This window comes from Neoarthrinium moseri, assembly GCF_022829205.1.
Source record: "Neoarthrinium moseri strain CBS 164.80 chromosome Unknown scaffold106_Wmoseri_CBS_16480, whole genome shotgun sequence".
Classification (NCBI taxonomy): Eukaryota; Fungi; Ascomycota; class Sordariomycetes; order Amphisphaeriales; family Apiosporaceae; genus Neoarthrinium; species Neoarthrinium moseri.
The window spans coordinates 72,162-98,657 of NW_026055220.1; the positions used below are offsets into that span (position 1 = coordinate 72,162).

At 51.8% G+C, this 26,496-nt stretch overlaps 11 protein-coding genes across 11 annotated transcripts; 4 read left to right on the plus strand and 7 right to left on the minus strand.

The window, feature by feature from the left end:
* Window positions 1-1,344: 1,344 nt before the first annotated feature.
* Window positions 1,345-2,640, minus strand: JN550_013189 (uncharacterized protein; the record flags this gene model as incomplete). Its single annotated transcript, XM_049311749.1, has 1 exon — window positions 1,345-2,640. The coding sequence occupies one exon, from the start codon at window positions 2,638-2,640 to the stop codon at window positions 1,345-1,347; it is 1,296 nt and encodes a 431-aa protein (XP_049164856.1).
* Window positions 2,641-3,146: 506 nt separating this feature from the next.
* On the plus strand, window positions 3,147-4,055 carry JN550_013190 (uncharacterized protein; the record flags this gene model as incomplete). The annotated part of the gene is made up of 1 exon (XM_049311750.1): window positions 3,147-4,055. One exon carries the CDS (start codon window positions 3,147-3,149, stop codon window positions 4,053-4,055), a length of 909 nt encoding a protein of 302 aa, XP_049164857.1.
* Window positions 4,056-4,852: 797 nt separating this feature from the next.
* Window positions 4,853-6,091, minus strand: JN550_013191 (uncharacterized protein; the record flags this gene model as incomplete). The annotated part of the gene is made up of 4 exons (XM_049311751.1): window positions 4,853-5,086; window positions 5,138-5,800; window positions 5,880-5,987; window positions 6,059-6,091. The coding sequence occupies 4 exons, from the start codon at window positions 6,089-6,091 to the stop codon at window positions 4,853-4,855; spliced, it is 1,038 nt and encodes a 345-aa protein (XP_049164858.1).
* Window positions 6,092-6,722: 631 nt separating this feature from the next.
* Window positions 6,723-9,978, plus strand: JN550_013192 (uncharacterized protein; the record flags this gene model as incomplete). The annotated part of the gene is made up of 2 exons (XM_049311752.1): window positions 6,723-7,016; window positions 7,096-9,978. 2 exons carry the CDS (start codon window positions 6,723-6,725, stop codon window positions 9,976-9,978), a joined length of 3,177 nt encoding a protein of 1,058 aa, XP_049164859.1.
* A 320-nt stretch (window positions 9,979-10,298) lies between these two features.
* On the minus strand, window positions 10,299-11,495 carry JN550_013193 (uncharacterized protein; the record flags this gene model as incomplete). The annotated part of the gene is made up of 4 exons (XM_049311753.1): window positions 10,299-10,465; window positions 10,560-10,830; window positions 10,958-11,377; window positions 11,436-11,495. The coding sequence occupies 4 exons, from the start codon at window positions 11,493-11,495 to the stop codon at window positions 10,299-10,301; spliced, it is 918 nt and encodes a 305-aa protein (XP_049164860.1).
* Window positions 11,496-12,017: 522 nt separating this feature from the next.
* Window positions 12,018-12,720, plus strand: JN550_013194 (uncharacterized protein; the record flags this gene model as incomplete). Its single annotated transcript, XM_049311754.1, has 3 exons — window positions 12,018-12,119; window positions 12,170-12,233; window positions 12,389-12,720. The coding sequence occupies 3 exons, from the start codon at window positions 12,018-12,020 to the stop codon at window positions 12,718-12,720; spliced, it is 498 nt and encodes a 165-aa protein (XP_049164861.1).
* A 1,931-nt stretch (window positions 12,721-14,651) lies between these two features.
* Window positions 14,652-15,463, minus strand: JN550_013195 (uncharacterized protein; the record flags this gene model as incomplete). Its single annotated transcript, XM_049311755.1, has 3 exons — window positions 14,652-14,847; window positions 14,920-15,361; window positions 15,412-15,463. The coding sequence occupies 3 exons, from the start codon at window positions 15,461-15,463 to the stop codon at window positions 14,652-14,654; spliced, it is 690 nt and encodes a 229-aa protein (XP_049164862.1).
* A 4,153-nt stretch (window positions 15,464-19,616) lies between these two features.
* Window positions 19,617-20,357, minus strand: JN550_013196 (uncharacterized protein; the record flags this gene model as incomplete). The annotated part of the gene is made up of 1 exon (XM_049311756.1): window positions 19,617-20,357. One exon carries the CDS (start codon window positions 20,355-20,357, stop codon window positions 19,617-19,619), a length of 741 nt encoding a protein of 246 aa, XP_049164863.1.
* A 1,500-nt stretch (window positions 20,358-21,857) lies between these two features.
* On the plus strand, window positions 21,858-23,581 carry JN550_013197 (uncharacterized protein; the record flags this gene model as incomplete). The annotated part of the gene is made up of 5 exons (XM_049311757.1): window positions 21,858-21,968; window positions 22,089-22,120; window positions 22,172-22,539; window positions 22,587-22,943; window positions 23,001-23,581. The coding sequence occupies 5 exons, from the start codon at window positions 21,858-21,860 to the stop codon at window positions 23,579-23,581; spliced, it is 1,449 nt and encodes a 482-aa protein (XP_049164864.1).
* Window positions 23,582-23,678: 97 nt separating this feature from the next.
* Window positions 23,679-24,755, minus strand: JN550_013198 (uncharacterized protein; the record flags this gene model as incomplete). Its single annotated transcript, XM_049311758.1, has 1 exon — window positions 23,679-24,755. One exon carries the CDS (start codon window positions 24,753-24,755, stop codon window positions 23,679-23,681), a length of 1,077 nt encoding a protein of 358 aa, XP_049164865.1.
* A 339-nt stretch (window positions 24,756-25,094) lies between these two features.
* On the minus strand, window positions 25,095-25,727 carry JN550_013199 (uncharacterized protein; the record flags this gene model as incomplete). Its single annotated transcript, XM_049311760.1, has 3 exons — window positions 25,095-25,264; window positions 25,337-25,667; window positions 25,725-25,727. The coding sequence occupies 3 exons, from the start codon at window positions 25,725-25,727 to the stop codon at window positions 25,095-25,097; spliced, it is 504 nt and encodes a 167-aa protein (XP_049164866.1).
* Between the last annotated feature and the right edge of the window lie 769 nt (window positions 25,728-26,496).

A 26,496-nucleotide genomic window follows, 5' to 3' on the forward strand; every position in this document is an offset into this window, starting at 1 on the left:
AACAAACAAGTTCTAAAACGAATGTAATTTAGGAAGTGAAGATTCCATTACCGTACATCCGATCGCATTTATCCAGCAACATGGGCCACTACATATATTGACCCTGTAACTATGACCAATGCTCGCTAGTGAACTGAACCCCTATTTGATGCACCCAGCTTTTCATCAACTGTACCGGGTCGGGGGCGCAACACCACCTAGAGAAAAGGGCAATGCCGTTCCGAAGTTCAATTTCTTGGCCACCACAAGCGGAAGCGTAAAATACCACCAGAGTAGGCTCAAATTTTTCTAAAGCTCACCGGAACAGGGCACACTTCAGTTGTACTAGATCAAGGGGAGGGCGGTGTGGAACTCAGAGAATGATTGGGTAAATTCTCGCTCTCTAGCTATATTGATAGTGCCCATTCAAAGCAAACAAAAACTTTCCAACCCGTGACCTTAAGCACCTATCTGTTTATTCCCCCAACACGAATCACTTTAAATCTGATTATACTCCATGGGATACCGCAATCCCATAATCTAGCTATTGCCAGTGCTGTCTTCTGCTTAGAGCTTCCGCTTTCCCGGCTTGATTCCAACGGAACATGTCTGTTTCCTCCAGAGCCTCCAGCGCTTCCATGACCCATGATTAGCAGTTCCAGGTGGTACTGTCGTTATCTACTGGTGTAGCCTGAAGTGCGGCAATTGCGCTATCATGGTCGTCAGAGTTGATAGTGCCCACTTCGATGGATGTTTCATGCCGTCCTGAACGTTGAGGCTGCTTGTTGTAGATAGGTGTTTCAACATAATAGCCGACGCCTCCCTTGTCATCGCTGACTTGGAGAATTATATCGCCACTTTGGCTGTTGTGAAGAAAGAGTGCCCAGTGGTTTGGATCCCGCTTGTCCGAGATTTGGTAGATAGCGATGTAGACGGTGGTAGGCATAACACCGAACAATCAGATGGTAATTAAAGATATGCCGTCACAAGTATACCAACAAGACCTAGATGACAGCTACAGAAGGGCACGTCAAACAACTCGTATATGAACAATAAGTTTAGTAATAGACGGTATCTGATCCGGGCGATGTCTGGCGAAAGGGTAAGGAGCAGTTTGATTTATTCATTGTGTTATGGTCCATGCCGAGGCCTTAAATATAACACTTAGTCTCCAGTTTGAACAGAAACAGGAGAGAAAGACGATATGGCCTGCATATGCAAAGAGAAAGCGCGAGGCTGTGCCGCTGTAAGCGCCGTACATGTTCAAAACCCCTGCCCGGACAGTTTCAGCTTGAAGGAAAAGAAAGAAGTGGGGATACACGACGTGACCACCTAGTTAGCCGCCCGGTCTCTAGTAGTACAACCTCATCCCAGCCAACGGTCAAGGAGGGAGTCAATGGACAGCTCCACCGGCCAGGTTCCGATGGCCTCTGTTGGAAGATATTCGAGCCAGTCCGCCGTCTTACCTCGAATACTGATGGTCGAGAGCGCTTTAACGAATTCCCAGTACTCTGGATACCAGCCACTTAACTCCCAGTCCAGAATGGCGCTTATTCTGACCCTCCTCTCCCTCTCCTTTTCCCAACCGGCACCATTCCCTTCCTTATCCTCATCTGTATCCTCCAATTTCACCAAGATATTCCTAGGATGCAAGTCCGCATGCGTCATGACTAACTGATGTTCGTCTTGCATCGCAGACCTAATCATCCTGACCCATGGGGTGACAGTCCTGCCCATCTGGTGACAGAGGAAGTCGTTGAACTGGGCCTCGCTCCGAATCGTCGTTGTGCTTATGCGCTGCTGCCTTCTCATGTCTTTGCAGATGGCTGAGGCAAAACTGCCGAACTTGGGCATCCCATCTTCATCTTGTTCAAGATGGTGCGGTCTAGATGGGTTACGCAGTGAATGGAATATAGTATTGAGCTGCTTTTTAATAGACAACTTGTTTTCCACAGACAGATCCGCCCATATCGTTTCGAGAGTGACGCCGTCCGATCGGGACATGAAGAAATACGTCCTCTTCTTGGCTGTTGAGGTCAAGCAGCCCAAGCATAGTGGTGCTGGAATGGCGGGCATGAAGGTGTTGATATAGCTCAGGTTCGTAACTTCGTCGAGATCGAGCGAAGTTCCAATCTTGACCACGACAGAGGCACTGAGGCCTAAAACCACGGTTCCGTGCAATTTCCACAAAATCTTGCCCTTCGCGATGGCCTCGTTAACCCCTAAGGCTAGCTTGGCTACATTCTGCGAGGCCGCCGCAGGTGGCACATTCGTCAGGCCGGCAAGTTCCATAATACTCGTACTGAGCGAATGCGCAACCTGGATAGACTCATCTATGAGAAGGTCGTCTATTTCAGGTTGTGGCTGTGCATCTGCATCCAGGCGGCTTGTTTGGATTTCGGTCGGCACGCTCCCCTGGTCCCTTGTCCTTGTCGCGGCTTTTGTCCGTGCAACCCGCTCGAGGCTGCCCCGAAGCTGGGGATACGCACCCGCCTGCTGCTTCAAGATGTGCGCCAAGTCGGCGGCCGGGTTGCCTCTGCATTTAGACGCCAATCGATTGATGGTGAGAGTGTTGGCCAACTCATGTGCCTTCTTGATTTCATGCCCCTCAAGATCCTCCAGGCGGCCTTCTTGGAAACCCCGCACAGGCGAGTCGCCCATCTTGACCTTGGCCGAGTGCTGGATGGTGTTGGGTGATGACTGAACGTGGCCTCGAACGTGGCCTCGAATGGCAGGGTGGCAGACGTGGTTAAAAACAGTAGCCGCTGAAGGCCGCCTGTGTTTTGACTAACTTGGGGGTCAATTTGATGGCCAATCGGATTGTTGGTTAGTGGCCAGTCCTTGCTTGTCACGCCCAATTACTGTCAGCTGTCGCATCCAACCTAACTAACAGCCAGCTCGCAGTGGGGCTTGGGGGCGTGGCCATGCCGTGGCCGTGGCCGTTGAACTTGAAGGACCCGAGTTAAGTTCCAACGCCTGGACCAACAAACATATCATTCTTCACTTCTGCTCTGAACCTAGAACATCCATATTTCGTCATTAGCATTCCCGCCTAGAACGGTCACCTATGACCTTATTGCTTGCATAGCCGAAACCTAGGCCCAGGCCAGAAACCCCCAACTGGTTGCCATCGCATCACATATCCACATTGCAGATTCATATTTACCATGGGCCCCGGAGCCCCTTCATCCTCAGCCGTTATGCCCCAGTTCGGATCCGTCCATGTTCTCGAGCCGCAGTCGCGACACACACACTCTATCATCCTCCTCCATGGCCTTGGCAGTACTGGCGAGGAGTTTGCCGAAGAACTTCTTACAGCAAAGCTCTCTACTGAAAAGACGCTGCGCGATCAACTTCCTGCTTGCCGCTGGGTGTTTCCTTCCTCCTGCGAGCTATGGAGCACGGTATTCGAGGAGGCCATGCCGGCTTGGTTCGAGGCATATTCCCTGACTGATATCACGGCGAGGCAGGACTTGCAGATGGATGGGATACGTAAGTCGGTGGCATACCTGACTAGTATCCTGGATGAGGAGATCGAGAAATTGGGAGGTGCAGCCGACAGGGTTGTGCTAGGTGGTATCAGCCAAGGAGGGGCAATCGGGTTGTGGACTTTGCTCTGTGCCTGTGCCGGCGGAGACACGACAACCAGGCGCATCGGGGGTTTCCTGGCGGGAAGGACTTGGCTTCCCTTTGCTGAGACCCTTGAGCGGTACCTTACTGGGCCCAGTCAGGCACGCGGGAACCTAGACATCGCCCCTAGCGATGGCGCCAGTATCAACGCAGTGGCAGACGCGTTCGTCCAGAGTATGACAGCTCGGACGAAACATACGTTGACAGAACGAGGATCGTCGGAGCCTCCCTTGCTTTCCATTCCGGTGTTTCTTGGCCATGGTGTAGACGATGCTTATGTGGACATCGAGCTGGGGCGGCAGGCGGCACACATACTGAAAAGGATCGGGCTGAAGGTTGATTGGCAAGAGTATTCCGGCGCGGAGCAGGAGGGGCATTGGCTCAAGGAGCCAGAGGAGTTCGACGATATTGTTCGTTTTCTGGCATCAGCGTTGGGCTTGAGTTAGTTGCGGATGCTACACCACGATTCGAGACCGAGAGAACATGTCATTAGCCTCGGAAGACTGTACCTCTTCGTATTCGTGATGCAAACGCTCGCTGATCAATTTCTCACGTGCCCAACAAGATTCTGCCAAAATGGGCGGTTTCCCATGGTAGTTGGATTGTTGCTTCGGCCATTTCCCATTCGTATCCAGTAATACCTGACAAAGATATCAACCAGCAAGGTCCTCCCAGCTGACCTGATGTCAGCAACCCTGGGAGAGAGCCGGATGAACAAGTTGAAGGGCAAATTACCTGAGAAGGCTTAGAGCAGCTTTAGAGAACGGCCTCAAGACAACCCGTCAGACATTCGAAGGCGGACACGTGATTCATTCTAGTAAGCATTTACTCGAAACAGTACTTGAGTATCAGCCGGCCACACCTTCTCCGGTTGTTGCTAGCAATGCTACTACGTGAATCAATTATCTACGGTGGAGGGCGCTGTTCAAAGATGCGATATAGGGGAGGCGCGCGTCAGTCGTGAATCGATAACCAAAGCCTAGTGCCCCAACCACTCCTATGCATTCAGCCCCAGAAAATCTGAATATCATAGTCGTGGCTCGGGTCGTAATTGTCAAGTGCTGTGTACGTGTGCGTTGTAGATTAGCTCGGGGATAGTGTTGCTCGTGAATTCAAATTTAGTGGACAGTGATCCTGTCCTATGGCAAAGTCTTTAGGGGGAGTGCAGCTATGAAGAAAGTAGACGCCGGTAGAGGTAGCTGTATTACTTATTGGCATCCAAGATGTGACGTCGACGCATATCTTATAATTTGGCTTGACGGAAATCTTCCCCTTCTTGCCCGCTTACCTTGATCACGGCTTTGCCCCATGTTTTCCGCGATGCGATATCGCCCAGCGCCTTGGGAACGCTCTCTAACCCTAGATAGTCTTGATCGTAGACGGTTGGTTTGATCTTGCCATCTGTAACGAGCGGCCATAGCTCCTCCCATATTTTGGCAGTTTCTGTAGGGTCCCGACGGTCTGATTCGCCGAATCGCTGCGTACGTTATCAGCAGAGTGAAAACCAGCTAGTAAAGCCTTTACTCACATAGCCAATCAGTGTTGCCTGTTTCAGCAGAACGCGGTTCATCTTGACTCCTTCCATATTTCCTTCCCGTCCGGCAAATCCCACGACTAGAACGCGCCCTCGGTGTGCCAGGCATCGCAGGCTATCGGCGACAAGCCCAACAGGGTCAAATACGACATCTACACCTTTCCCACCTGTGAACTTGAGAACCTCATCGGACCATTTTGACGAGGTGGAATAGTTGAGGCATCGTTCTGCGCCGAAGCGTTCGACTGTTCGGCATTTGGCATCGGACCCTGCTGTTCCAATGACGCGACATCCCAGAGCAACAGCTAGCTGAACAGCAGCAAGGCCTAGACCTCCTGCAGCAGAGTGGACGAGGACCGTTTCGCCGCTTCGTAGTCCGCCGCGTTGACTTAGGGCACCGTAGGATACAGGGATAGTAGCGCCGAGGCAAGCTGCCTGGGCAAATGTCCAAGATGCTGGTATAGGGTGGAGAGTATGAGACTGCGAGGCTGGGACGACAAGATACTCGGAGTATGAGCCTGAAGCGGCGCCAAAGACACGGCTCCCCGCTTTCCAAGGGCAAGACCGTGGCGAGGAGACAACGAGGCCGGAGAATTCTAGTCCGAGGGTGAACGGCGGCTTGACGTGCCTCTGATTGTTCTGGTGAAGACCCCGCGCCTGCATTCAATGCGCATGAGTGTGGATGAGCGTTGATATTGGAAGTCGGCCAGAATCTTGGTAGGGTGCGATAACATACGTAGAGCGTATCGACAAAATTCACCCCAGCGGCTTTGACCTGGATGAGGATCTCGTCACCTCTGGGGCGTGGCGGCGGTACACTGGAAACGTGCACTTCATCATAGTTCTGTGGCGCCCAACAGGCTCGATTCAACACGTAGTCTTCCCTAGATGTGGCTAGCAAGAGTTGTGACTGACCTGCACGAAGCGATCTATCACGACAGCCTTCATTGTAGGAGGATACCTCGGTGAAGATTCTCTAATTTTGCGAAAGGGCAGGCACAGGCTACAACGTTTCGACCGATCAACCCTGTTGAGGGAGTCCAGTGTGGAAAGAACTCAGTCAAGAACAGCTACATGGCATATTTTGATCCTTGGGTGCCCTTTACATTTGACGGCCCGTTGTCCATCTTGCTGCGATCATCATATTGACCGAGGTAGGTTGGGAGCTGCCGGGGGTAACTAGCGCTAATGGCAGCTTGTGCCACAGCGGGACCCCACCCTGTTTTCCTCTCTCCACCTGCACTAAACCGACCGGGCCTCAGTGCCTCTCGCAGTGGCTTGGGTCTTGGGTGCCTGGGCTGCCCAGCCACATCGGTGCCTCGAGTTTCTCCCCCACCGAGCGGCTAGTGCGTGTGTGGCCTAGTGGCACGAGGCTGGCCCTGGACTCTCTCCCATTCCCGTTCCCGTTGTGAGCTTCGAGCCAGGAATTTAGTCGCGGATAAAGCTGACTGACGCCTGTTCATCGACAGCATCGGTGCGCGCCAGTCTCTCCTTCTCTTCTCCCCTCTTATCAATCCACCATCGACCCCGCCATCACCGCTGTCTTCCTCACACATCACTGCCTCAGTCAGCGGCCACCATGAGCGACCCGCGCCAGCGCGACGACTCGGAGGACGAGGACGACTTCAACCCGGCGCCTGAAGTCGGCAGCGACGTCGAGGACCAGGCCGATGGCAACGACGACGACGATGACCAGGATGACTCGCCGCGACGTGAGAACAAGAGGCAATCGCCTGCCCGAAGCCCCGCCGGCGATGACCACGACGGCGAGGATGACGAAGGCGAAGGCGAAGATGTGAACGGCCACGCTCACGACGAAGACGACGATGAAGAAGAAGAGGACGAAGAAGAGGACGAGGATGAAGAGATCCAAGTAAGCTATCCTCCAAACCTGCAGTGCTGTGCCATTGCCACGTATCCCGAGCTGCGTCTAACCCGCCGCCACCCACCAGGGCCACCGTCGCAAACGCCGTAGGGACCAACGCAACGCCTTCATCGATATCGAAGCTGAGGTCGACGACGAGGAAGAGGGCGAAGATGACGACGAAGATGCTGAGGAGGCCGAGGGCTTCATCGACCGCGAGGAGGTCGGCGAGGCGGACCTCGTTGGCCGCGAGGACGACACCAGACACAGAGAGCTCGACCGCAGACGAGACGCAGAGGAGACCTTCGATGCCGAGAAACAGGCAGAGATCTACCAGAAGCGCTACGGTGCCCGGAGACCCGCTAGGGGCATGGGCGATTCGGGTGTGGTGCCCCAGCGCCTGCTGCTGCCCAGCGTCGATGACCCCAGCATCTGGGGCGTGCGCTGCAAGGAAGGCAAGGAGCGCGAGGTCGTCTTCTCCATCATGAAGCGAGTAGACGAGAGGATGGGCACCAAGGACGAGCTCGGAATCACAGCTGCCTTCGAGCGCGGTGGCCCAAACTCGGTCATGAAGGGTCTCATCTACGTCGAGGCCCAGCGCCAGAACGATGTTCTTTCCGCCCTGGACGGCATGCTCAATGTCTACCCCCGGACCAAGCTCTTGCTCGTCGACATCAAGGAGATGCCCGATCTACTGCGTGTCCAGAAGACGCCCACCTTGGAGCCTGGCTCCTGGGTCAGATTGAAGCGACCGCCCAAGCACGCCGGCGATCTCGCCCAGGTCCTGGATATTACCCAGAGCGGCCTCGAGGCAAGAGTTCGCTTCATTCCCCGACTCGACTACGGCATGCGTGACGACCCGCTCGCTGCCATGACACCCGACGGAAAGCGGAAGCGTCCGCTCGTCGGACCCCGCCCTCCCCAGAAGCTCTTCAGCGAAGTTGAGGCGCGGAAGAAGAACCCACGAGCCATCAGTGGCAATCCTACATCCAACACCTGGATCTACAATGGCGACGAGTTTGAGAACGGATTCCAGGTCAAGGATATCAAGATTCAATTATTGACCGTCAAGGATGTCAACCCGTCACTCGAGGAGGTCACCAAGTTTGCGTCTGGTGGTGAGGACGGTGTTGAGAACATTGACCTCAAATCACTGGCCGCGAGTCTGAAGGACAGTTCCGCGAGCGTCACTTACCTCCCCGGTGATGTCATTGAGGTGTACGATGGCGAGCAAAGAGGAGTCGTTGGAAGGGCCACCAACGTTCAGGGTGACATTGTCACTTTGGATGTTACTGAAGGCGACCTGGCAGGACAGACAATCGAGGTACCAACAAAGGGCCTGCGGAAGCGTTTCCGTCCTGGCGACCACGTCAAGGTCATTGGAGGCAGTCGATATCGCGACGAGGTCGGTATGGTTGTCAAGATATCCGAGGATAGAGTGACCCTCTTGACCGACCAGTCGACTACCGAGATCACTGTCTTCAGCAAAGATCTCCGAGAAGCTAGCGACATCGGAGGTCAGGGCTCGCTCGGCCAGTATGAGATGCTGGACCTCATCCAGTTGGACCCAACAACTGTTGCTTGCATTGTCAAGATTGACCGAGAGTCCATGGTCGTCCTCGACCAGAATGGTGATACGCGACAGGTCATGCCGTCCCAGATCGCCAATAAGTTGCCGAGACGCAAGTTGGCTGTGGCTGCAGACCGCAATGGATCCGAGATTCGCCTGGATGATGTTGTTAAGGAGTATGGTGGTATGGGACGCCAAGGAAAGATTGTCCACATTCACCGCACATGGGTCTTTTGCCATACGAACACAACCAACGAGAATGCTGGTATCTTCGTTTCCAAGGTCAGCAATGTGTCGACCATCTCCGCAAAGGGTGGCCGAAGCCAACACTCCTCGGGCCCGGATTTGACAAAGATGAACCCAGCACTTTCTATGGGTCCCAAGGGCGGTGCAGGCATGGCGCCGCCCCCTAAGCCGATCATCGGCCGCGACCGCCTCGTCGGACAAACTGTTACGATCAGAAAAGGTGGCTACAAGGGCTTGCTCGGCCGCGTCAAGGAGACCTCCGACACTCACGCCCGGGTAGAGCTTCACACCAAGAGCAAGGTTGTCAACGTGCTCAAGGGCGATCTGATCGTTAAAGATGCCATCACCGGTCGTGAGCTCAAGAATTACGACAGTCGTCGACCCCCAGGCATGGGTGCCCCTGGACGACCAGGTGAAGGCCGCACCGTGCCAGACTGGAACGGCGGATCGCGGACTCCTATGGCATCCTCCATGTCTAACCGTACGCCTGCATGGAAGACGCCATCGGGTGCTGGCAATGGTGGCCGCACTCCAGCTTGGAGCAAAGGAGGCGGTGACTTTGGCGGTCGAACGCCCGCTTGGGCAGGTGCTGATGGATCACGAACGGTCAACCCATACGATGGTAGCCGAACGGCATACGGTGGATCTGGATCGCGCACGCCTGCTTGGAACTCGGGCTCGAAGACACCTGCCCCGGACTCCTTCAGTCATGGCTCAAAAACCCCAGCCTACGGTGGCAGTGGTGCTTCGGACCCATGGTCTTCAGGGTCCAAGACGCCGTATGGTGCCGCTGCTCCTACGCCTGGTGCAAGTGGTGGTGGTGATACTTGGGGCTATACGCCGGGAGCGTCTGGTTCTTCCGGCGCGTACGATGCTCCTACTCCTGGTGCCCTTCTTGGTGCGCCGACCCCTGGCGCAATGAACGCTCCTACACCAGGTGCCTACAACGCGCCTACCCCTGGAGCTATGAATGCGCCAACCCCCGGAGCCGGCTGGCAAGGTGGCTGGGGTGCAGCAGATGCCCCAACCCCTGCTGGAGGAGCTCCTACTCCGGCTGCAAGTGGCTCGTTTGCATATGCCGTCAACGCACCGACTCCTGGGGCATGGAGCGCTGAGACCCCGGCCGCCAGCGGTCCGAGGTACGAGGATGATTGAGCTGTAAACTAGGTGCTAGTAGTCTTGTGCATTGGTGTTTCGGCGTTGGCATCACTTGAGGTAGAGACAGCATGGTAGGTAGCTTGGCAGCTATGCCAGTCTAAAATAGATAACTGGCAAGACTGGGATACCATCGATGAGGCAAAAGAAAATTAATCCATCACCTTTCACGACGTCCATTCTTCTTCCTTCCGCTCGAACCATGATGAGTCTCTCTGCTCCATAGCATGGTCAGGTGACCGACAATATTGCATGCGAGTACAGTATAGAGTCTGTATGTATTCGACGGCTAATTAGAGCTGTCGCTTTCGACGATCCCCTCAAAGGTCGACACCACCTTCGATCGAAGCCCCAGGAATTTTACCGTCGAGGAATTCCTGCGCCATGTCTGCCATTGGCATCCATTCTACGCCCTCAAACCCATTGATATACTCAATGATGCGCTCATGCAAGAGAATGATGTGTGGCTTCCCACTAACTTGGGGATCTGGTTAAATCACTGGGTCAGCGACACAACCGCCAATGAGAAAGGACGCAAAGGCCTTCTTGGGAACGGGCAAGCAGAACCGCGTCGCACTCACGGATCGAGATGGGGAAGACGAATTGGTCGTACTCGCGGTACGCAAAGTCGAACTGCTGCTTCCACAGCCGGAAGACAACGTCCGTGTCGACGTAGCCGTGGCTCGGCTTGCCCAGCACCGGCTGGAACGGCGGCCAGTCGTCCAGGTGCCAGTTGGCCGGGATCTCGACGATCTTGGACGGCTTCAGCTTGCTCATGGGCCGCATCCACGACGCCGCGTCGTGTGCGTGGTTGGTCTCGACCCAGTCGCTCGCCGACGTGTCGGGCGCCCACTGCGGTAGCGTTGACAGTTAGAAAGCATATCCTGACTCAGATACTTCGGGGAGCACATGGTATTCAAGACCTAGAGGTCCTGGAGGGGGTAGGGTGGAGTGACAAGCGTCTCCTATAGTTACTCACGTGCATCTGAACATCGTGGTGCATGAACGAGTGGTCGTAGACGACGCCGAACTCCTCCAGCTGCGGGATCAGCTCCTTACTGGTGGCCCAGGCCGGGGCCGTGTAGCCGCGGGGCCGGGCGCCGCCGCAGAAGTCGGTCAGCACGGCGATGGACTTGGCCAGCACGTCGCGCTGCTGCGCCGCGGTCAGCTGGGCCGGGTACTCGTGCGTGTACCCGTGCAGGCCCAGCTCGTGGCCGGCGTCGCGGATCCGGCCCACCTGCGCCGGGAACGACTCGATCGTGTGCGCCGGCGTGAACCACGTCGCCTTGATCTCGTACTTGGCGAACAGCTTCAGCAGCCGGTCCACGCCCACCGTGGCGCCGAAGACGCCGCGCGACACGTTGGTCGGGTTCTGCTTTGACCCGTCGCAAGTGTTGATCTGCAACTTGTTAATGAAAGACTCTGATGGGAGGGCAAATGCTGGGGTGATTATTAACCCAGTTGGCTACTGCGTCTAGATCTACGCCATAGCCGCATAGGACTCTCTTGGGAGCCATAATTGGGAAAATGTTTGGGAAATATTTCGCTATACGCTTAATTCCCGATGCTAGGAGGAGCGAATTCAAAGCCGTGCATGTCTCTTCTTGTCAATATTCGGAACCTGGCCCGGATGTTATATTGCTCCTTCAACGGGCTACCATAATCGTGTACCATAACGCGCATACAACGAGCGCGGGGACACTGACATCACAAGGCCAATCATCTGCGACTGCAGGTCTGGGCATCCAGCCCGTCTCGTCTGTACTGTCGTATGATCTACATAGCCCCACTAAGCAACAATTCAGTTCGGTGCACCCGCCAGGGCTGCTGTATGGGAGTATTCGCTACAGTCCCTAGGCCTCGATGTAGAGGAGAGCGACTCCGAGCTGCTAAAGCTTTTCCATGTATTGAACAGCAGCGTCCAGCCTGACGGCCCACAGACACCCGCCTGGGCCGCACGTGAGATTGACACGTTAGCTCGTGAATCTCTGGATGATGCCGGCGGCTTCTTGCAAGCATTCTGGAGTTTAGTCTTAGACATGGCAAGACAAATCTCTGTTGATCACTCGGCAATGGATCTGCTCGTCGAGACCATCGCTGAGCTGACAAAGCTGCCCTCCATCCAAGTCACTACATTCAACGTCAGTCGGTGAACTTGATCCGCCACTAGCAATAGCTGACGGCAAACTAGCAAGAAAAACAACTCTGGTCAGAACTTCCAGTACTAGAGATGGAGTTGCTTGAAAGATTCACTGGTAAGTCGATCAAGTTAGCAGGGTGTGCTTGAATCATTTTGCTCAAATAAATTTACACTCTCTAGGTCACTATTACAATGATCCTTCTATCAGGCCGTATGACCAAGATGCTTCTATCCGCACTAACTCATTCGCGGCTAGACTGTTACCATTAGGTTTAAGCAGCACACGACCTACTGAAACCCTGCAATATACTCTCGAGCAGGAGCCGTGCATGGATTGGGATCTTCAAGCAGCCTCGGAGTATATCATACGAGCTGGAGAGAATATCTTCCAGAGGCTGGATGACCCAAAGTTCTCGGAGTTAGCATTCGAAGGCGGACCCCTGTATACTGGCCCTAAAGGCGTAAACAAGGAGCGATGGGACTTCTGGAAGAAACGTTTTCGTGAGTGCGGCGAGGCTCTTGATACAGAAAGCGGTGTTCGGCAGCGGGCCTCGGAAGCCGCTGACAAGATGGAAAAGATAGAACAACAAGTAGAACACTAATGAATGTCCAGATATCTTAGTAGGCTTCGATGCTCTAAGTTTGTGTAAATTTCAAGACAGCTGGTAACATTGAATCTTTTTTGTACTCACAATTTCTGAATGTGTAAAGACCCTTCTTCTGCGTGAAGCTTTGAAAAAGGGTTTTCAGGGTTTCTGCTGTGCCTCGGAAGCTACTGAGACTTTTCCGTCGTTGCGTCAAGGTTTGACAGACGAACACATACTATGCCATCAAACCCGTTTCTCTTCCGCCAGATTTCTTAAGTTCACAAAGGTGTTCATATCCCTTAATAACCTAAATTCTATCATAAGGGCATCTAACGGGCGAGTTGCTTGTCATAGTATCGCCTATGCTCATTCGACCGTCATACATTCATGATTTACGTACCAACACTCTCAATCATTCATTTGCCTCCATCATTACGGTTATTCTTGAACAACATCACTTCGGCTCTGGCGTATAAATTCAGGCAAATTTTTGCCCTCAAGATACAATTTCTCTCTCGATAAAAAGACACCGAAGGCCAATATTTCCCAATCATCTTTAAAAATTTTCACCTGCCGGTGCTGACTTTACTCGGTGCTATAATTGAAGAGCCACCACCTATTTCAAAATGGCAGCTATCGGGTACTCTATAGGGAATGGTCCCACAAGATACCCGATACTTGATACACCAATTTTGGTGGCAGAGGTTCTAAGTGAGTCGAGCCCTAGTCTTTCTTGAATTATCGCCACGCAGCATCTTTGAACTGGTGACCATGTCAAAGATGCATAAGTCCAACATTTGTCGGCCATAACATCAGTCTCTTAATCAACAAGAGCCATACTGCCAAGAACAGCCGGATGGGACTATGTTAACAGTTCAGCTCCAGGAGACCTAACTGGAACACACATGACCCCTATCTCGAACGAGTCTGCGGTGGATATCGGTATATCAGTATGGGTACAATCCACAGCGTCACCATCGTTTCGAAATGTCGGGGCACTTACTAGTAACGAGTATCGATACATAACAGACAGCTCAGCTATTTGTAGAGTTGCTACGGATTCAGGCACTATTAGTGTCTCAATGACAGAAGACAGCCTGGCCACCAATCGCGGTCCTTGCCTCAGTCGGGAACGATTTCATACCACCGATTGTGCAGAGACTCAGTATTCACCACCAAGGCCTACTACAGCAGGTATAGTGTCGGTAATTGAGACATCGAATATATCCACCCGTCATCATTATACTTCCTTGAACCCCTACTTGTCCATTCATACAGCGCCAGCACAACAGAGATCCAATTCGATAGGAAAAACAGCATTTATTTCAGAAGAAAAGAATGACTCCTTAGGTAGTAATTTTCACTGATACAACCCTCAACTCCAATACTAATCGGATAGTCACCGACCACTCACCGATGCCGCTCGACTCAACCAGAGCCACGACCAGCCAATGTGATACCGTCTTCGCTTGTCAATTTGATCAAAAAGAGCATCCAGATACCACATCGACGAATCTACCGTTCTTCACCTCCACCCTAGTTGACGGTTTCTCCCCTATAAGCAAGACTCCTGTTCCCGCTGGCAGCACCACGGTGCTGCCCATACGAACCCGCAGCGCTACCCCTTTCACGGACCATCAAGAGGTAAATACGAAGCACAACGACCAACCCCAGGTAACAGATTCCTTTGAAGTACCTGTCACTACTGCAGCAGCGCAGGTCTACACTTGCGACAAACTCACTACATCTCGACCTATCAGTAGCTCATCGGCCACCGGTTCAGTATAGGCTACGCATTGCATAAGGTTCTGTCACTAGGTGTATAGTGCTGAATGTGGTTCATATTTCCAAGCTTCGAGAAGTAGCTATACATAACATCGTCGGCCCACGCCAAGGTCTGAGGTTCTGTCGACGGCATCACTGCAAAATCATCCCTGGACATTTTCTTAACATGAAACCACGGCTGGTCCTGGAGCTGTATAGCTCTTTGGCACTGGGTAGTAGATATTTAGCATAATACCTGGATCAGTCGCCTGATAAGCACCAGGGAATGAGACCCCGGAGAAAGTCTTGGACCCGCCGCCAGTGACAGTGAGTTGCGCACAAGAGATATAAAATTGAGCACCGCCCGCTGCACTTGCACTATTTTAGAGACCATATTAGTTACTAAGATTGCTGATAAAGCAAGGCGAGAACCATAGAATTCTTACTTACCTGTGAAGAGCGATATGCTCAACTCGGAGAAGGTAGTCTCCTGGAGCCAGGCACTCTGGGATCTTGGCTGTGACTTGTTTTGCCCCTTGACTTGGCCAAGTTAACCCGCTGGCTGCGATGTTTGGCCCTTGTGAGAAAATCTTGAACCAGACACTGCCATCACCATCCCAAGTAGCTGCAGTCTTTCCCGCGGGAACCTTGGCCATGTAGAATTGGAGAGTTCCAGGATGGGATACCGAGGCATCGGCAGTGAATCCGACGGTTGACCCAGCCGCAACTGTCATTGTCTCTGCCCCCTCGTTGCCTGGTGCAAGCTGGTAGCATCGAAACTGACTCGAAGAGACATCTGTCACGGGGCCATTCGACTGGTAGTTCGTTGTCTTTCGTACATACTGCCACTTCGATGTGCTTGAGCCGCCAGCCACCAGCGCAGGGAAAGTGTCTGACTCTGACGTCAGTTGAGAAAGCACACCGGACTTTCACCGAACCTACAGTGGGCTTGAACGGCCGAAGCCAATGTAAGGAGAAACGCGAATCCCTTCATTGCCAAGGGAACAGAACGTCTGCTAAAATCGAATTACGCGGGTCGAAAGTATCCTGCACAGTACAGAAGTTGAGTTCAGGATGACGAAACACCAACCCGGGATACTGCGCGACTTATAGGAACAGACTTTATACATAATGTAGTCGTTCCATCGGAGTCAGTGCCGAGTGAGTGTGAGCATTCTATTTCATGTTAATGACCCCCAGTCATGCCAATGGCGGTCTTGGCCGTTAGGCTAGCGGTGGTCTCCCTCCCGAGGTGATAATGACCCGCCGGTTAAATTGGGCTTGGAAAGCATCAGCCATTAGAACGAGGCAGCATAAATGAATTCCAACAAAGCCAATCTATGTAGACGTGTGATGTTGCGACTTGCGTTCACATGGCTTGCCTGAGCACCATCAGTGCACTGGGGATAACCTGGGGCGCTTTATTTGGGGATGCCGCCCACACTATCCCATGTATGAGCCGCTGAAGTTGCATGAGTGTATCCCGGTTCCCCGAGGCAGGCAACTTCACATTTCTCCAATCTTACATTCGCAGTCTTGGCGGTCTATTAAGTGTAAGAAAACAATTGCTAGTGCGGCCGTGTTATTGCCTGTCATTACCATGGCACCTCTGTCCAAATGCCCTCCCGGACGCTCTCTGTCCTTTAGGAAGGAAATGCATTATCATAGCTTGATACAGAAATCTGCATCATGTAGATTAACGCCTAGCGTTGACCATAAATGCTTCCGCATGGAGCAAGAACTGAGGGGTGGTCTGTTCCTTAAATGGAATTAGGAAACGCGACGGCCGTGGGGAAGGGTTTTCCTTCACACCCCAGCTTTTAGATTTTCGTCATACCAAAGGATTTGCAGCAGAGCTTCAATCCACTTGTGTTGCCGTGACACAGTATACACCTTATCGATATAGCCAGCGTGGGTTAGTCCTAGTAAGTTTGATAGCTTTACTAAAGCGATTGCTCACCGCACCGTCATTTTTCTGTGTGAACCGGAGGACGCACATCTTGCTGAGCTGTTGGATCAGCTTCCCAAAGCGCAAAATGCCTCGGACGAGACCACAAACACAGACCTGCATCTGTGCTCGAATATAGCCGTGTAATATTAGAATTCAGCATTGCGCATTCAAAAGGCTAATGAAAACCATTGTGATCAAGTTCAATGCGGTGATTCGCCATAACATTTCTTGGATCAAGTTGTAGAAGGAGTACTGCACAGTGAACTTAACCATGTATGCCGACTTCGCATTTATGAAGGTAATGAAGTCCACTTGCTTAGATCTAGTATCTCGGGAATATCTTCCACAGAGGTATCGTTATTTCCCTTGCATAGCTTCATGCAAACCTACTGGTGTCCTGTGTGTAAGACTTGGATCAGCACTCTGCAGATTGAGCTCGGGTGGTGTGGCTTGGTTCGAGTGGCTTACTGTGGCGTTGCGTTTTATTTCCTATATAGTCATCTTTGCCGCGTATGGATTCTAACAAGACAACGTTCTTTTCACCCACATAATTGGCCCCAGCGTTCTGGCGACCGACAACCCTTATTGTGCTCTTTACTGGAGGTATTATCTTTCTGATTAGTCAGGTCCTACTAGACAAAGCACGTTGGATTCGTCTGTAGTGACGTTGAAGACTGCTTTGGCTGTTGTGGAAGTTCTGGGACAACACTGTCCTGGAGCACCACTCCAGTTCAGTATCCAAAAAATCCTTCACAAATCTCGTCATACCACAGCTTAGGATGTTCCTGTACGCTGGAAACGATACGACAAGCAGCTCGCTCCAATACAGCTACTAGCTACTTTCTCGCCATCTGGAAGTACGGGATAAAGTTCGTGCTGAACATGGCAAAGTGTTTGGGCTGGATTCTTCTGCCGAACACTACTGCCATGCTATCGAAAACAACCCTATGCTCTTGACCCAGCTACCATACACACTGGCAGCAATCAAGGAGGTCCTTCGTATATTCCCCCCTGCGTCAAGTCTCTGTGACGGCCGTCGAGGGCTTATCTTCACAGACGAAGATGGACAACAGTACCCGAGTGAGGGTTATCACACATGGGCGCTCAATTGAGCCATGCATCATAATCCAGATACCTTCATCAAAGCAGACGAATTTATTCCAGGTCGGTGGCTTGTGGGTCCCCATGACCCTCTTTAACCAGCCAAAGGATCCTGGCGGGCATTCGAGCGGGGTCCGCGTGCCTGCATAGGGCAAATACTTGCGCAATTGGAACTTGAAATCTCGGTTGTCATGACCGTCAGGTTGTTTGACATCAAACCCGTGTACGAGAAGTGGGACAGAAAATGTCCTAAGATCGAAATTACATCAGAGGAGGGGGTTAGAGCATATCAAGCTGAGCTGGGCGGAGGTGGAAGGCACCCGTCGGATGGGTTCCCAGCCAGAGTTACCTCGAGGGTGTAGGTAGAACCAGAACTAAGGCCCATGCCAGCATGAGAGTAGATGTGAATCTCGAAAGAAAAGGTTTTGGGTGCCACACGTCAAGAATCATTACCTACTTTTATGTAGACCAGTAACTTCTGCATTGAGGTGTATAAGAGCTAAGGCTCCTCAAGCGTGATGGAGAACAGTCGGGTTGGCTACTCTTCACTGTAGATCGGTTCTGATATTTGTAGTATCAAAGCAGAAGATGGGCCCCTATCGATCAGGTATCTAGCCGTATCTTCAGTTGGTGATTCGGGAGAAGATAAAGAACTCATTCCCCCCGAGATTCCATTCAACATAAAATTCCACAATTCTTGGTTATCAACAAAGAAGTACATACCAGAGTCTTGTTGACAATGACTCTATGCGACCATTTAATCAAGCTTGTACACCCCACTTACGTTCCTCTGCAGCATTGTATTCCCCATTGCCGGGCGCTTTTCACATTTCACTTCTTACTCTGATCTTAGTCCTATCAGCATGTGCTACCCTAGGCACCAACTTATTTTCTCTTGCGGATGCAGGGAGACGATGTGCAACGAAGTAATCCCATGCGCCGGTGCCATTGCATACGGTCACCGGTGTATTGGCTTGATGGATTCACCGGATAGCCACACCAAGTATGTCCATCAGACCTGTTCGAGCTGTATGCAAGGACAACTTACTGCACCTGAGAGCAAAGAGTCATTACTGAAACGGTGAGTACCTCATTAAGGACAGCATTGTTATACATGTCTGGCGGCTGGTTACGCCAAATTCACTTATACAATACTTTTCGAGCCTCTTCATTCTTGCCACACTGCTTTTTGAACCTCCTATAGCACCAATCTGTGAAGAAGAAGACTCAACTTGGGGTAAACTGACTATACTAGATCCATGCTAAGTAGGTCAAAAGACCACATACGGGGGTCTTTCCCGGCCTCTGGAACTGGAACCAGAAGGCTACGCTATGTATAAGTTAGTTGTATAGAAATTTCGGTGATCTAATTATTTTGGAGACTGTGAAGTTTAAAAGGGCATATCCAGGCTATAGAAATTGTACGTGTCGAGAAATTGTCCTCAAATCGCGAATGCCTTTGTCGCTATGTTTAAGCAGTGTGTATATTACTCATTGTGCGCGGTTAAGCCGACGAGAAATGAAATAAGACGAAGACGCTCTCCCGCCTGATGTATATATTAATTTTTTGTCCCACATTTGTTGCTTTATACGCATTCGTTGCGAGATCTGGCACTCAGGTTTCACCTCGCTGGACTTGGGGGACCTAAGCCGTTACATTGGAATTAAGCCTGCTGGTTTAGGTGCAACATCAATCCTCTGCAGGCAGACTCCGAGCAAGGCATAAATCGGAAAATATCAGCGCTGAATCGCGAGACTACATCGTTCTTATACTAATTCTTACACTCTCCTTACTCCAGCGTCCACCGTAGTCTCAGTAACTGTCCATAGTATTTCTTTGTCTATGGATGAAACTCTGTCACAGATGTATCGAGTTCCCAGGGATCAATTGTTGTCATATCACTAGTCTTCTTATGTGAAGGAATGTTGACGTATATCAGCCATAACTTTGCAATCTGTGCAGCTCTATTCAAGTTCCATTTAATGGTTAAGAAAGATAATTCTTGGGGTCACTATCACTGAAGAAAAGACGGGATGTTACCCAGGAGGTATTCGTAAGGTTCAAAGAAGAATATCATACTCATAACTGATCTAATCAATTATATCTTGTACCCTCGTAAATCAACACCCGCTGGTGTTCAGGCAAGCGACGAAACTCGTCTGCTCCATATGACTTACCTTCATTTGGCACCCATATATGGAGACCCTGGCCATGATCAAACCGCCATGTCTGTGAAGGCTGCTTCCCCACCTCAATTCTGCAAAGTGCCATCTCGGACTCTACCATGGACACGTCCTCCATCGCCTCATCAACCTCTTCGTCGAGCGATCGTAAGTGGTGTTCTCCTAGATGAAGATTGTGCCACTGCTCATCATCAGCAATTTTCCTCGCCACGTAGTCTGCCAGAGGTCTTAGTCCATCCTGGAAATCCGTAAGCCCCATAAATTCCAAATGTGAGAGGTAGTACTCTCCTCTTGACTTCCAATAAAGAACTCGGAATGGTTGTCTCTTTCTTTTTGCTTCTTCGAGACGTTCACAAGCCTCATAAAATTCCTCCTCCAGCTCAACTATATAGCCTTTGCTGAAAGGGTACCCTCGATCCCCCTCATAGGTTGTCGGGCAATCGTCTGAAAGTTCAACATCTTCGACATCACACTCGTCTGTGTCCTCCGGGAGCCATCGTCGTACCCAATTCACAGATGCCGTGTAACCTGAGATGGCACACGCTTCTCCGCTGTCCTTCTCCGTTTTTGGACGACCATTTTCTCTGTATGATGGCGGCCGTCCGAGTTCGCATGTGTGTTCGACGTCTGCCTCGGTGTAAGCTGGAGGCATATCATCGTAGTTGCACCCCGTTTGATAATCGTCGACCCAGTTGTACGACTTTCTCGAGAAGGCGGCATCCCTCTTTTCTTCTTTTTCATTATTGTGTTCTCGTTTTACCTCTATATCATGACATTGAAGCACTGAGGTGAGCAATATTTATATGCGCAGTGACTAAGGAAACATAGAGCTTTCCGACTTGGCTGGCAGGCAGGGGTGACCCAGGTAGTTTTGTACCCATGGTGGTTCTCACAGCCCAATAGCTTTGTCCACAATTAACACTATGACAATTCTTTGGCTTTAAGTGCCTTGTAATTCCAACCCCGTTGTGCACCATTGTTTGCAGTGGTCAGGTCCGTGAACGCAACTCCAACAAAGGGAATTTGTATCAAACAAAGGGACTGACAGCACAAACACACAATTCAATCAGAATATCATGGGCATTTAGTTATGAAAAAGCATTTCTCTTGGCTTTCTATGATCGAGGCCAAATCGATAGATAAGCATGTGGATGAATAAACATAGTTGTTCTATCCTATTTTGCGTAATGTCGGAAAATAATGGGGACTATGCCTGCTCTGAACAGGCGAACAGGCACAATCTACATTTTGATCAATTGCTTTGGGTAGCACCGCTAGCAGCTTTTGCTAACTCTCGTGGGCGTAGGGGTAATAAAACCACCCAATCAAATTCCGGAACGGCCAGAGTTTCCTATCCAATTTATCCCAGGTGCATCGGTCCCATGGAGGAACGGAATGCCGCCGGCGGCGGGATTGTTATGGAATATCAAGTTCGACGGTCAGAAAGCAACCTAATGCTCACTCCAGCTCTGTTCATTCGTCAGGCGTGATATCCCATAGTGTCTATCTGGTCCATTCTACAAGTTAAAACTTGGATATCCCCCTGACACGGCGGCTGGTGAGCTCTTCCAAATTTCACATAAGCATCCTCTACGTCGGATCAACGAGACAGTGGGGTGGGTGTAACGAGACTTTTCGGTGCAATCACAATGCGGCTTTGCGTGGGTCATATTGGTGGTGCAATTCAATACTGTAAATCACACCGAAGTATAGATACAGTACCCTAGCGATGAGCGAGTTGCACGACCTTGGGTTCAACGATCGACAGGCACAATTATCCGCGGGGTACAAAGTAGCTAGATCAATCTGGGGTTGGCCCACTCAGCAGAAAGCTATTTCGGGGAAGCGAAAGCCGACCATACTTGCAGGGTTCCCCAACTACATGCCCACTGCCATGGAACGAGAAATAGCTTCGGTCCTAACGCGCAATGGCCCGCGCCCGGCCCCGATTTGAACGACGGAGTCTCTTTCTAATTGGGGGCTTTCCAAGATGCCGTTCCATTGTCGGCGTTGCAATGAGGCGGGGCTTGGGTCTGAGCATGTGAATTGTCGGCTAATTGACAGAGCGCGGTGTCAATTATCAGCGAAGCGAGACGTATTAATCGAGCCCAGAACGCGTCACTTTTTTGCTGACCTAGTCGCGTCAAGAAAAATGTCGATTTACATCTTCAGACTATTCACATTGATTGTGTCTGCTGCGACTGCAGTCACAGCTGTGACTTTCGCAGTACCTAGTGCCGCTCTTACGGGAGGGTACCAATATGTAAGAGACACCCAGTCTTTGCCGTGTGTCCTTGGGCAAACCCAAAGGATAGTCGGGCGATATTTCACCAGTAGTATGCTCGAAGAACCACTGTTATAACATCTGACAATATTTCCGCAGGCGCCACTTGATCCGGCACCGGTCGGCATCTCGTAAGGTTCAATGCCTTCTGACTTCATACACCGCTGACACAAGGATGCTAGTTTCGAATTCTTCGCGTTCCCCTCGTACTTCACCAATGTGACCGCCACCAACCAATGCCTGACGAACCTCCAGTCTTTGACGGGAACATGGCCTCCTATTCGGATTGGCGGCACCACTCAAGATCGTGCGTTGTATGATGCAGCCACAAGTTCGTATGTCGTGTACACAGTGGCATCCCCAGCGGACGCGCCGGCAAACCTGACCTTTGGGTCAAGGTTCATGGCTTTGGCGAACACATACAAAGGCAGTGTGGTACTTGGTCTTAACAGAGGAAAGAACCAAATCAGCAACACGATCGCCGCAGCCAAGGTTGCCGTTTCTGAGATGACCAATTTACTAGCTATTGAGCTGGGAAACGAGCCAGAGTGTACGTATGGCTAGCACTGTGAAGAGTCCTGGGCTAAGACACCGCAGACTACCCAAAGGATGGCCAGCCAATAGCATCTGGTGCATGGTCACCCGCAATCGACGCTGCGTCGCAAAACAATTGGGATATCCTGGTCGGCTCGGCTGTGAATAAGAAGTCCATCATCCAAGCAGGAAACAGTAATGCGTCGCCCCCGGAATGGGGCGCCGCGGAACTCATTGCAACTGAAAATTCGACCGTCAAAGAGTACGTCAAGACGTACGCGCATCACAACTATCCTGGAGGCTCTGTAACCTCGTTGATGAGTCACTCAAACATCGCAACGAACTTGCATGTGTTTGACGCCGATGTATCAGCTGCTTTGGGCGAAGGAAAGCCTTACGTCTTTGGGGAAACGAATTCTGGTGGGTAGAATACATTTTTGCAATTGGAGTTGAAGCATAGTGGCTAACTGTTGACAGTATCTGGTGGAGGTGCAGCCGGAGTATCGCCAACCTTTGGTGCCGCCCTCTGGACCCTGGATTATTCCCTGAGAGCAACATATAGCAACATATCCCGAACGTACTTCCACCACGGAACTGTTGGCAACTGTCAATATTGCTTTTGGGGTAGATATTCGATGGGGGCACCATATTACGGGGCCTACGCCGCGACAGCGCTGTTGGCCAAGGCATCATACCTAACAGCTCTTGACACCGGTACAACGAACTACGCAGCATATGTAACGTTCGACGCGAACAAGGCTCCCTTAAGAACCATGCTCTACAACTCAGACTACTACAGCGGAAGTGGTAGCCGGTCCAATCAGTCGTTCGTCCTCACGGGGCTGTCAGGGTCTTCGGTGCGCACGAAGAGGTTGACGGCCGCCAGCGCCTTGTCCAGGCAAGACCAAGGAGGGGTACCCAAGTTTGGAGGTCAATCCTTCACGGATGGAACTTGCGTCATCAGTGGAACTGAGACCTTCGAGACGGCTGTGGTCTCAGGCGGACAGGCTACTTTCACTATTAACGCGAGTGAAGCTCTCTTGGTATATCTCCAGTAGTTATGGTGAGAAACCATCGGCGCCATGACCCGGAAAGTCAGTTTGATTAGTTTTGACAGTGAGTAGTCGTGGGACAAGGTAGTGGTTGCACGGCGTCTCATCGCATCCACCCTATATGGACTAGGACATCGCGAACCTTCTTGAGCGCAATGACATTCGATTCCCCCTCCTCGACAAGTGCCTGACATTGAAGCCGGAACATTTGTGCCTTCGTCGTAGACTTTTCTTCTTTGGTTGCGGTCTGGACCTTCTCCGCCAGTTGTTTGGCACGATCCACAAGTACAGACGCGATGTGTACCAACAAGACAGCCTGCATCGAGGAAGACGACTCAGGTGAGGCAACGAAGCTACCGACCTTGAGGGCGGGAATATGCAACTTTGGATCGCTTGCTGTTGGCGACGCAAAGTGGACCCGGACACAGGTCTTCATGTGCACCATCAAAAGAGTCAGTATGTCATTGAACCGAGTATGGCATATGACCAGGAGGTTGAAGACGAAGGGGTCCATCGGCGTTGGTTTCCCGTGATCGACGACGAGGGCTTCAGCCAGCTTCTCCTCCACATCAGCGGGAAGATCCTGGCGGTGAAGGCAGTTGCCATCCTCACAAGCATCTCCACCTGGCTGCTCGAAGATGAGTCGTATGGTATTGTAATACAAGTCTAATAACCTCTGTCCTGATGCAAATAATTGCTCAAGGCATTGCCTCTGTCCATACTTCTCTGCCCACGAAGCCACCACATCGGGCAGCGGGGCATCCTTGTCCATATGCAACTGCGACTCCGAAGGTATGCTGGCGGAAGTGTGATCAAAATCCTGCGCCAAGCTTAACAATTGTCTCACGCAGGCTGATCTTGGGTGCTCATCCTGGATGGACGACAGGTCCGGATGCAGGATGGTCTGGCTATGAAATGGCGCGTCGGGCTGGCCACTGTTGAGGCTGCCGCCTGAGAACCAATCCAGGTCCACGTCGAAACCGCCCAGCTGAGGCTGCAAGCCGAAGTCCTCGTGGCCTAAGGAGAGCGGTGTTCGGCGAGCGCTGGGCCCGGCTGCACTGAAGACACATGACGCGCCGGCTTTGGCGCATCTCGTGCATATTGCAATACCAGGCTGTTTGGGGCATTTGAGCTTTTGAGAGTGACAGCGGTCGCAGCTTGTGCGAAGCGGTCGCGGCATGGCGTTGCAGCTGGAAGACGCGGACGGCCTTGGTGGTTTGTACGGTTCCAAATGCCACTTTTGGCTGTCGGCCTTGCTGACTCGGGGGCTTGAATCGGACGGATTCCACACGAGACGAGCGTCTGACGGGTGTGGGGGGGCTAATAATAAGTCTCCGCAAGTCTACCCGTCAACTCTGACCATCCAATCACTTTCCGCGCACTGCTTAATCATCATCGGGGTGCATAATCCTATACTAGTAGGGCATGATCAACTGTCAATTGTATAAAGAGTTACAAAATTTGAAAAGGCGTATTGCTCGTCTCCGAAGACAGGAGAATTCATCCGATCAAAAGTTTCTTAGAACGACAGCAAATTGCTCCCGCCCACCACATTATGAATATCTCGTTGCACGTCTTCGAATCTCATATAGCCACATGATTCGCTCTCAAGGTGATTGATGATCCCCGCTAAGACCGTGAACTCCTTCCCACACTGTCGGTTCGGACAGTGGTACAAGCTCTCTTGATCTGCCCGTGTCATTTCGTCAGCTCCTCTTCACTGGCTACAGTGTGAGTGATGAATCGAGTCAAAGTACTTACGAATAGGAGAGTTCAGGTGTCGATTCAGGACCGGTAATCTGTCAAACACTCGGTGGCAGAGATAGCACTCCCAGCCGCGACGAGCCCTATTGTACGCAAGCTCATTGGCCTCGTACTGCGTCGAGCCACTCCAGCCGAGCAGGTTATTGGTGATGGTGCCCTGGGGGTCGTTGCTTCTTATGAGCCTATAAAGCGTGTCACGCGTGACTCCGGCAGCCCTTGGACATGAGCCAGTTTCTATGTGGTGCGTTAGACCGGCGGCTGTAGCGCGATGGCACTGGCAGAAAGGGCACTGAATCTCGTAGCCTCGATGCACGCCGGAGTGGAGGTGCTGTCGATAGCAGATGAGCAATGAAGCCCTCAACAGTCGGCGACAGAATTAACTTACCATTCTGAGATTGTTCGCGTTCATGAAGGTCCTCTGGCAGGCACTGCAGTGGTTATGAGTTTCGTGCTCGTGCTTGACGCGTTGACTATCGTTGGGCCACGTCTAATCGCACACTGCACACTTGCATCGGAAATGGTTGAAGTCCATCATATGTTCCCATTGCCAAAATCCCGATGGAAAATGACGGCAGCACCTGTCGCATTCGTATTCAGGGGCACTGTGGCCTGTGGAGCGCAGGTGGTTCTCGCGTGCTTTGAACCCGGCCCAGAAGGCTTTGCGGCACGTACCGCACTCGTAGTGAAGGTTCATGGCAGCTGGGAGAGCCAAAGGATCTTGATCTCGCGCCCGTGCGCCCAGAGCCGGTTCGAGAGCGACTGGTGAGAAGCAGACACCTGCAGTCTCCTGTGGATGTTTGTCGAGTGGGGAGGGGAAGACCAGAGACGGGCAGGCCGTGCAGGCGTCGGGGAGTGTGCTCTCTCATTCCAAGGGTCCACGGGTAGGCATATAGGTAAACTTTGTGGCTTCCAGGTCGGTGGTTGCTTTTCTACGCCAAGCAGGTCACGGGGCCAATAACCCCACCGAATCACTCACCCACTAGCTTTAACGCGTATCGCACGACTAGGGTTATCGATTAAGGTTCAGATTACTCCAGAGCTGGATTGATAAATATGCGTCAGCTTTGCTTCTCTGAATTGCCGAACACGGGCTCTCTGAAGTTGTGTTGGCAATGCTTGAAAAAGCTCCGGGGCGAGCAGGGCTGTTTGGGGGGAGA